The sequence below is a fragment of the Morone saxatilis genome, unplaced genomic scaffold, assembly GCF_004916995.1.
Source record: "Morone saxatilis isolate NCDOM2014 unplaced genomic scaffold, NCSU_SB_2.0 Contig20, whole genome shotgun sequence".
NCBI classification, from domain to species: Eukaryota; Metazoa; Chordata; class Actinopteri; family Moronidae; genus Morone; species Morone saxatilis.
Genome location: NW_023339763.1, coordinates 19609489 through 19620368, shown reverse-complemented (window position 1 = coordinate 19620368; position 10880 = coordinate 19609489). Strand labels below are relative to the sequence as shown.

Below are 10880 nucleotides of genomic sequence, written 5' to 3'. Positions count from 1 at the left end.
ATTTGGGTCACAGCATTCCCTTTCCCCACCCCTGCAGCACCCTGTCATATGACACCCAACCCATGATGCACCATGCAAATGCTTTCCAGCACAAAGCAGAGCGTCTGGCTGAACTAGTTCAACCTCTGAGGAATGTGTTTGTGCAAGTCTGCTGTACTTTGCCCTGCCCCTTGCATGGAATAATTACTGACTGACTCAGTGTTCCAGGAAAAACGATCTCTCAAGCAGGATACAGGCCTAGCCGAGTCCTGTGGACGCTGCCTTTTATCACGTGAAAGAAAGTGTCTGTGGCTCGGCACAACAAACTTGACGTTGGCTTTTCATAGAGGTACCCGCCTTTGAATTGAATTTACATATTCAATGATTACATTGATAGCTGTGACTGTGTCAAAGGTTAACTAGCAGGGAGGTTTTTAATGTAAATGTGACTCTTATCAGTGTTGGACGTTGACTTGTGTTTTCTTTGACAGGGTGATTTAGGGTGGGACCTTAACTTCCACATCAACAGGTTTCACAATAAACACGTCACACCAGTTTCACCAAAACAGTTGGGTTACCCCTTCCTTGTTGTTTTCTTGTTGACATCAAGGTCACTTAAGCAACGCTACACATCCCAGAATAACTCAAATATGAACATATGTATTCATCATGATGGTTTGTTATTTTCTCTACAGAATGGATCTTGTGAAACATACAGGCGGCTGCCACTGTGGGGCTGTTAGATTTGAAGTCTGGAATCCCCCAGACCTCCATGTTTTTGAGTGCAAGTATGGATATTAAACTCGATGATATTGTCTCATAATCTTCAATAATACATGTGAGATTAACCATCTAAAATATATTGGCAGTCTCCTGCCTAAAAATGTAATTCTAACACACAAGCTACATTTATACGTTTGGATTAAAAATGAACATAAATCCCCAAAATATCGTTTTCTTTGCTTGTATTCTTTTTGGCAAATCAAAAAACTGATTTACGTCTGTTTCTCCAGCTGCAGCATTTGCACAAAGAAACAAAACCATCATTTCATTGTTCCAAAACATCACTTCACACTCTTACAGGTAGTAAACTCAAGCAAAAGAGTTGATTCACCTAAAAAGTTCATTTTTAGTAAATAAAGACATTTTTCTTCTTCCCAGGGGTCAGATAATCTGACCATTTACACCTTTAACACTCACGTTGCTAAACACACCTTCTGTAAAACCTGTGGAGTTCAAAGTTTCTACACCCCGCGCTCCAACCCTGATGGATATGGTATGACCGCTAACTGCGGACACAAGACAGTCACAGCATTCTCATGTGTTGTAAACTTATTTCATCATCCTGCTGTTTACTCCAAACTAACTCTGTGGTGTTTACACCAAACTAACCAACCCAGCCTGCTCTTTAATGCCATAGATTTATGGTATTTGTAGAAAACAGAAATGTTCACAATGGGAGATACCAGTGATCTCAGGAAACCACCCATGAAACCTAATATTTTGTATTATCAAACCTGTAAAGACAGGTTGTCAATTAAATGTGCAGGAGACAATAGACTGTTTTGTTCATACACAATTCAATGAGCTGTCCTCTGTTGCTGTTGTTGTTTTCTCCCCAGGTGTCGCTCCACACTGTCTGGATCCAGGTACTGTCCGCAGTGTCACAGTGGAGAAGTTTTGTGGGGAGAAGTGGGAAGAAAGCATGCAAGCTCACAAGAGCATCAGAGACATGTCGAAACCTGCAGCAGACACACAGCTGAGAGAAACTAAATAACACCACTCTGATACAAGAATCAAACTTTTTTATTAACTGTAAATACTGTACAATATCTTTGAAATAATAAGATAAATTGGTTTTATACAGTGTTATGACTCAAAACAATAAATATGTTCTGTTTGTGTTATTTTTTTGTGTTTTATTGCCAGCTGTATTTATGGAAAGTGCTTTTGAAAAAAGGCCACATTACACTGTGAGCAAAATAGCTCATCAGATTTATAAACAGCTAGTACATTCACTCCGACCACAGTTAGTTAGGCAGTGGGACGACTAACACAGTAACAATCAGATCATCTGGATGAACTAAACTTTAATAGATCTTCAGGTTCTTGGGTCCTTGTGGGATAATTTGGAATGTGTTTATGAACATGTACCGAGAGAAGGCGATGTAAAGGTAACGAAACCACAGGAGTTGAGAGCGATGGCAAAACATGGCATCCTGAAAAGAAAAGAGGGTTGTTTGAGATGTTATATAAGCCCTAACAAGATAATTGTAAAATCTCATTTAACAGCAGTAGTATTAAAAAAAAAAGATTTGTGTAAATGTATTTCTTTTTTTCTTATTTCTATAACATTAGCTTGATGAGACATAATTTAAAACGTTATCTCCACTCAGCACTTACACTGTATATAGCCATATTATAATGTGCTAAAACATGTGCCCCTACAAATAGTAGACTGTGACACGTCTTTGCCAACAAAGTGTCTATTTCGAGGCTTACTTTGGCTTGCCTGTATCCCTGTGAGCCTATAACACAGCACAGACATGAGGGCAGCAGCCAGCTGAGAGGGAGCTCCAGGAAGGAGGTGTACTTCCTGAGGAGGCCAACAGTCACAAGGGAGAGCAGACAGCAGTCTGGGAGAACAGACAAAGACCCAGTCAGCTGTTAATATGTTAAACACTCACTACAGCAGCAGACAGATAACTAGGCCTTTCTCTCAGGTTGTTCAAATGTTTTTATTATGAAGCAACCTTGTGTCACCACACAATAGAATATCTACACCAACTTTATTTTTCTGATGTCAGAAAATAAGACTGGATAACCCGCTACAGAAATATCCCATTATATTACAGAGTTAAAATGGTACTGAAGTTTTCAAACTAACTCTTGAACGTCTTGAACGTCTTGAAGCAGGAGTTTATGGGGCACAAGAGGCTTAAAGCTTTCAGTAACAGGCAGGGAGTCTTGCTGTACAGCCAGGTGAGGAGGCTTATTACAGTCACATTGGGCCTAATTCTCTGCCGCGTCTCTTGGAGGCTACAGTGAGACCAGTTAACAGGTGAGGTGTAAATGCCTGGTAATAAATAACCAAAGAGCACGATTAATGACCTACTTGCTGTTTTTAAGGTTGCTCACTGCTCGCTGAAAAGGGCAAGACAGACTGAAGTCATTCTGCTCTAACTAAAGAGTGTGGTTGCTGCAGCCTAGGGACTCACAGTCCAGTCCTAGCACAGTCCAACCATTGAGATCTCATATATGATTAACTACACGGACCTGCTCAGCTTGTTCCTTATCGTCCTGTCTATTCAAACATTTATGTGGGTGTACTCTGTGGACCTTAATGTTTACCAAACTAGCAAAGTAATGAGCTCTGCTGTAACATGTCACCTACTTTCTGTCCTGCATTTCCTTTCACATTCTGTTGAAGAAATCCCCCCCCCCACCCCTCCTCATCATCATCATCATCATCATCATCATCATCATCATCATCATCGAGACCTTTCAGGAGCAACCGAAAGTGGAAATTCTAAAGTTCTATCTGGGTTGAAATAAAACACAAGTTGACATACATTTTGAGCATGCCTGGAGTAAATATATGAAGAGACAGATTTTAACATCTGCCAACAAAACAGAGTTTGAAACTACTAACATCTGGAATACAGCCGTCATATGTATTTTAAGAGGAACATGGTTGAAAAAAAGAAACATTTGTTTTTCAACTGATGTTTCCGATATCCAACTGGCCTCATGCTGCCACCAGCAGACCAAAATGTATATAGACACAAGAATCATGCAGCCCTTTTGGACAGAAGAGGGCGCTGTGCATTAACAAAATATGCAGCCTGAGTCAGTGTTTACAGGACTTTCCAAGGTTCTCAATGAGGACTGGACGTCACTCCTGTCTTATCTAATTGTGAAACAGTCTGTGTCTTTAGTTTAAAGTGCTACTTAAAGCTTAATGATTGATACAACTTTTGTTTGAGCATATGTACTAAGTTTCATTGTAATTCACATATCTAATGGAGACTGTTTCTGCTTTAACAACTGGCTCAAGAATTTTGAGACAGTTGAGACAACTTTTCTAACAGTGACCATTAAATCCAATCCGTGATACTTTGGACGCTGATTTTGAAAAATATAAACTTGAAAGTGTGTCGAACCTACCGTTGGGTACTTGTCCAGTAGAAGCAAGATGGCTGCAAATGGAGAGAATAACAATGTTACCCACAGAAACTATCAAGGATGTAATCAAAGAAATTAAACAAATTACTGAGAGGGTTTGTGTTGGCAACCTTTACAAAAACAGTGTGATGTTTCTACTTGCCAATATGTAACTGAGATTATAGTTTTGGTTACACTGATTACAACACAAACAGGTAAGCAATCAGCAACTAGAAGCCCACAGGAAAGGCCATGGAGTGCTGCAGCCAAGCTAGTGCTAAACATCCACCAGAAAAAACATGATTTCATATTCTACTGCTACAACAGTAACTTGTCTTCAAGTAGTGGTGGGAGCACAGTCAAGTTTTCCTTTCAAACTTTCATTTCCATGTGCAATGGAAAGCTGTTAACATTTTTGACAAAAACAAAACCCAACAACAAACATTGAGCTTTAGAGCACTGTGAAACTAGCGCACAGCCCCTCTGGGTTCCAGCCTAATGGGAATCATGAGATGTGATTTGGAGAGCTCACATCTTATCAACAGATGAGGCCCACAGATTGACAGAGAGCCATATAGGCTTAGTGAGGGAAAAGACCATGACTAACACGGCAGACAATTAAGGCATCAGTGCACCATGGGGACAGCAACGTACATTTACAACGTTTATTTACACTTCATGGTGCAAAACACTTTTTTTTTTTTTAAACCAACAGTCTGATGCAACTTGCTTCGTTGGCCTCTCCAAACCAGAGCTGCCCTCCCACCTCACCACTTCAGGGACAGGATTTACTGCTGCTCTCTGGGAGCAAAGCCGAGTGCCTCTGAGGACTCTGTTTGGATGACCTCTCAGCTATGTAACAGACCAATTCTGAAAAACATGGTGTGTGTGTGTGTGTGTGTGTGTGTGTGTGTGTGTCTTTGTGTGGAAACATTTGGAAAGATTGATGTTGATGCAAGTCTAAATGTTGTGCATTTTCCTGGATGGTGTTTTATGATTATCGAGTGGTTTCTGTGTGCATGTGTAAGCCACACAACATCCCTGAGGATGGCATCTTTAAATGGTGTGATTTAAAAAAATAAGAAAAAAGAAAAATCAAAGCTTTAAAGTTCAGTCAGTACCTGACAGCTTTATGGAGGGCTGTGTGATTGGCATGGCCACTCACTCCTCTTCCATCGAAGGTCAGCACCTGAAACAACAAAATATCTCATTGTGTGGGTGAAGAGCCAGAATCTGGGTATCTAAAAGTGAACTGAAATAAATGGAGGCAAAAACAGAGGGAGAGATTTTTCTTGGGTTTGTGGAAAGGTTTCTGTGTCTGACTATGGAGCTGCTTGGCAGCTGACAACTGATATTTAAAAACCTTTTTCTGTTTGCATTTTTGCACACCAGAGGAAGAAAGAGAAAAAAAAATCAGGTCAAAGGGAAAGAAAAAGTGCTTGACTAAAGACTTGGCATTTGGTATGCTCAGGAGTATTCTACCATGACTATGTCTTTGCAATCAAGCACAAGTTTCAGCTCCCAACCACCACATTTTATAAGAACTTTGAATCTCTTCATTCTTGCTGGCTTGTATATGGAAAAGCAGTGGATTGACACACAACACACACAAGGAAACAATATAGTTCAGCAGAAGTATAAAAGTAATTTAGGTATATATATTCAATAGAGAAGATGTTTATGGGTGACATGATTCTCCAGTCTACTTTTTGGTCTGGAGGCATTTTTGTGCTGCAGAGCCTGACAGGATGGGAGGAGACGGTGTGTTTGTTTGTCGCCTTTGATAACATAAAGAGATCAGCAACTACAAGATAGAAGAACCCAGCGGTGTGTAATCATCTTCCCTAAAGAACTGTGGGTGTTGTTGATATTGCTGCTGTACTTTCTGTTGGTCTGAGCATTTGACTATACTTGCCCCTGTTAAGATAGATGGATGAAAATTCTTTGATTCTAAATTTGCCACATTCCCATTAGCTAATAGTGCGGAACTACACTGGGACAGATAAGGATTTGTGTGTAAACACAGAAAAAGAGTCCAAACTTTCTACTGCAGTAGAGGCCACTTCCCCTCATTTTCAGGGAGGCTCAAAGTACAGTCTGATGTGGACAAAAAAAGACAGCGGCTGACAGGACTATTACACAGACCACAGTGAAACTGGGATAATGAGCGAGAAAGCGGTGGAGCCAAAACATATTGTAAAAACAAAACAATACATAGATTTTGTACACAGAATAGCAGGGAAATTGTGTGTTAACATCAAACAGGAAATGGCAGAAAAGCCACTGCTTTGAAAGAAAGAATTTAGAGCTGAGCATACCATGTTGAAGGAGTGAACTCTTATGTGCTTCACAATTATAGAAGAGACCAATGAGACACTCCATTCTGCTTTGGGATCGTCTGGAAGTTTTCTGGAGGGCAAAGAAAGGGATCCTGGTTATCTACTAAGTTACTTAGATACAACAGTGTTTAATGAGAACTCAAGAGCATTCTACACAATGTATTAAACCTGCTGGGTGTTAGGCTGAGCTGTCTTATTCTTTTCTGAGCACCAGATTTCTGAGTGCAGATTTAACCAGGCATTTGAAAAAGAAAAAAAAGAGGCTGTTGTGGAATGCAAACACAAGGGAGTGCTGCTGGGAAGTCTAGGGGTTAAGGGTCAGAAGGCCCTTAGCATCATGTTCATCTGCGACTGCAGCCTGGAGACAACACAGAGCGTACATCAAACATCACACATGGCCAACTCAAGCTTTAGGCCTTACTAAACATGCACAGACTGCCTTTTCCCCTCAGTTTAGAAAATAAAAGCATTGCTTTCTATGGTTGTTCAATGTCCCACATGAACTTGAGACAGCAGCCACAAAAAATAAAGGGAGAAATGTGCTTAAAAACCTAGTCAGGCAGACTCAGATATGAGGTGGACCAACATGGTTCACATAAAAAACAAAGTCTTGAAGGATTGCATTTCAAATGGAGCAGATCAAGTTTGTCATTTATCGTTTCTCTGCTTTATGTTGATCAAAAACACAACTAACAAAAGAAACTGACAGGACAGTTTGGAATAGCAAACTGTGAGGGTCTTGGTTCAACGAGATAAGCAGGCAGATCAATGACATGACGTGTTGTTGTACAAATGGGGTAGCACAAGTGACATGCATGTGTATATAGATGTAAGTGCATAAAGTGGGGGTAGGTGTGGGGGGGTGTCAACGGTTGTCCCCCTCCCCCTTATTGCTAACAATGAGCCAGGACAGTTGAGTTAATAGAGGGGAAGTGATGGATTAGGCCACAAATCTATTGGCTGCCAGTGATGTGAGGGTCAAGCTCTGGTGTAAGGGGTGGTGAGGTGGGGGTTGGCTATGTCACAGGGAGAAGGGGCGGAGGGTCAGGGGTTCAGAGATAGTTTAAAACTGTCTGTCATCGAGTGAATGCACTGCTGTGACACTTTGATACCAGTGACATATCATAAGCGCTGTGTGTGGGTTTACAATGAAACTGTGAAATGGAATCTTGTTTAGACAAATGTTAAATCATTTTAATTAGTTCATTAATTAATTAATAAAACACAAGGATAATGTCCTAATTTCTGTCTGCTTTAGACAGAAAGCTAATAGAAACAAGCAGAGGCTTCTGTTAGAATTTGGCCAAAGTGCATGTATATTAAGTACTGAAATATCACATTGAGCTCACAGCTATCTAACTATCTGTTTTTTGAATACTGCATTTTTTTTCTCACTGCATTTATTCATTTATTATTTTAGACGTTTTGCCTTACAACTTGACAACCACAGCTAAGCACAAGCCTGCAAGGAGGGGGTGAAAAAAAAGAAAAATGAACAAAGGATATAAGACACCTGACCTTTCTAAAGCAGGATGCAGGCAGAGTGTCAGCTTCACCATGGCAACAGTGCAAAATGTCCTAAAGTAACCTCCACAGCTCCCCCTTTGTAGCTTTGCATGTGGAAGTCTAATTGCTTGCAGGCATCTGTATGCAGTTGTTGAACTTTGGTCCAGTAAGGGGATTCTGTGTGTGTGTGTGTGTGTGTGTGTGTATCAGAGAAGGCTTGTTTAGTCTGGTCACATGGACCACAGGCCTGCGAAACTGCCAGACTTCTGTCCACACAGTCATATTATATGTCCTGCTGGGAACGGCTGAGATGCCACTACAAACTGACAGTACGCCCACAGGATCCCACTGTAATAAGGCAGTTACAACTATAGTAACAACACCAACAGACACAGGTTGTTTCACAATGTTTTGGAGACATTTGTGGTTGCAGGTTTTGCCAATATTCATGTTGAGGTACTAAACTTTCATGAAAATAACCATGAAATAATGTTGTTGTTTTTAAAATAAGTTGTGCAGAAAAGGAGGAATATAATGTGACAAAATTAAAGTTTGTTGCTGGCTGTGGGAGGCACTAAATGTAAAAAGCAACTGGAAACACACAGCCAGAGGTCAGTGGCAAGGCTGGGACAGCTCACCGCTATTTACTGCTCCCTGCCATGTGCTTAAAAATCAGCGAGGGCTATTTTTACCACTGATCAATGTGTATTTAAACCTTGTGCGGGGATAGGGTGCTAACTGCAGCAAATACGTATTTTCTTTCCAGAACAATACATGCATACAGAGAATTACAGGAATTCAATGAAAAGCAAAAGCTTTCCGTTTGAGATTGAAGATTTATTTAACTCAACTAACGTAAGTTATCATGGATGGAGTCAAACGGTTAAAATGAGAAAGAAATGCAGGGGGTGAGACAGTTGAGAGTTGCCTCAGTTCAGTCTGATGGATAATGTAATGAAGAAGTGGAATGGTTGGATTTGTGCAGTGAGCAGCTATAATCGAGTCCAGGGAGCAGACAGAGGTCAAGCCAGTGCAAGTGTAGAGGCAGCAGAGCGTGCTCAGATCGAGCTTGATCACAAAGGCCCCAAAATGCACTGGGGCCCCAGATACTGTCAACACAGCTGTCCTATTCATTGAGAATTAAAGGGAAAATCCTATTTTAAAACAGAATTCACGTGTTATTCCTGTTATTCCATAGGCTATGGTTGTGAGTGAGCAAGTCTCACTCAAATCGTGACACAACTCACACTGCGCGCTGGACTTTTGTTGTAAAGTTGAGACTTTAGCTCGGAAAGTCCAGTGGATCCTGTGCACCCCACTACCCTGGTGAATGCGATGGCAGTACATAGTCACAGCCCATATTGCAATCTCTTTCTTATTTCTAATACAGTTTGACCCGGGTTGACAATATTTTCACTCCACTTGTAAGATGACAATGTTAATTAAGGTGTCCTGTGGAGTTTTCTTGTAAACAAGCATAAACAACAAGCCACTCATAGAACAACTGCTCCATAACACTACCAGAGGTCAAAAACTCCACAGGGAACCATTATTTCTTATAACAGGATGATATGAATTACATTTGGCCTTATACAAATACACTGCCAGCATTACATTAATTTGAACCATGACAGGATTTTAAGTGCGATGGCTAACTTTCCAAGGCACAACACACTTGCCGGTTTGTGTTTGCATTACAGTAGAAATAAAACCCAGCTTGGCATACAAACTCAAGGCAAATATTTTGAGCCCACAAAGGTTTTGTCCTTTGATAGCATCACATAAAAATCTCAGTTCTTGAGGCAAGGCGCTCATTTTCATAGCTATTGTGCTTGTTTTAGACTTGACATAATATTTGATGACTTCATTGTAAGCCTTCAACGCATGAGAGATTTGCCTGGAGATCAGTAGCGCAAGTACTGTATATAACCACCTCAAGTCATCATTGTCTAACCCATTATCCATCTAAAGTCTGCATGAGTTTGTGGGGAAACCAAACAGTGATTTAGTCTCTGTAGTTTAACAGTTATTTCCAAAATGACTAAAGCTTATAGGAGTATTGTTTTACAGCTGCACAAACAACAGAAGCCATGATATGTTTACCATGCAGATCCAAAATCCAATATCTTTCTCCATATCCTCTACAGTTTCCTCATTGACAACAGCTTTATAGGTTAATGCGATTAAAGCAGTAGCGAAAATACAGGAAACATAACGGATAAAACTGAACTTTGCAATTATTTGCCTACAAAACACACTATGATGTACAAGCTATTTAAGAAGGTCAATGGACCTTGAATAATTACTCCCAGGCTCCCATTCCATAATGAAAGGTTACAGCACGTGCTACAATACATGGCATGGATGGGTGGTAAGGGAAACAAAAACATTGTCTGTTAAGATCAATAGTTTGGAGAAGACTGATATGGAACTGTAGTATATGAAATCATTTACTCTGTGTTTAAGCGAAACCCATTTATAAGTAGTTTAATGAACATATTCCTACATTTTGTCCATTTATATAAAAGAGGATATACACAAAGTATCAATATAATGCAACTAACCAACAAACTACAGCCTCCAAACAAAAACATATCATTATAACCTACATGCTGGTAGGAATAATTGCAGACTGCATTTGTTTTAGCTAGGCATACCTAATAAACTGGCAACTGAGTGTAAATGCTGAAATTACTTTGATAAGACACACTGAGCTTGTGTTTCTATTCAAATTGTCTTTTTTCTGTTCTCTACCAATGTTTGCAATGCATCTTTTTCTTCCTCTGTGCACAATAAAATGACCAGTAAGAAAAACAGGGAAAGGTCAAGCCAAGGATGTACATCTGCACATACTTGGCCAGAGAAGGTTAAGAGCAAAGCCAAAGTGTGGCT

At 40.2% G+C, this 10880-nt stretch overlaps 2 protein-coding genes across 2 annotated transcripts in view; one reads left to right on the top strand and one right to left on the bottom strand.

The window, feature by feature from the left end:
• cenpv (centromere protein V) lies at nt 1–1886 on the top strand. Its single transcript, XM_035666224.1, has 6 exons — nt 1–328; nt 471–547; nt 675–767; nt 993–1062; nt 1141–1255; nt 1602–1886. Exons 3-6 carry the CDS (start codon nt 676–678, stop codon nt 1754–1756), a joined length of 432 nt encoding a protein of 143 aa, XP_035522117.1. The 5' UTR covers nt 1–328; nt 471–547; nt 675; the 3' UTR covers nt 1757–1886.
• Nucleotides 1770–10880, bottom strand: part of pigl (phosphatidylinositol glycan anchor biosynthesis, class L) — a 12761-nt gene continuing 3650 nt past the window's right edge. Inside the window, exons 3-7 of the mRNA XM_035666223.1 lie at nt 6462–6552; nt 5265–5332; nt 4147–4178; nt 2482–2615; nt 1770–2198 (exon numbers count right to left, since the gene is read on the bottom strand). Of these exons, the coding sequence (XP_035522116.1) occupies nt 2070–2198; nt 2482–2615; nt 4147–4178; nt 5265–5332; nt 6462–6552 (454 nt within the window). The 3' untranslated portion in view covers nt 1770–2069. The remainder of the gene's footprint in view (nt 2199–2481; nt 2616–4146; nt 4179–5264; nt 5333–6461; nt 6553–10880) is intronic.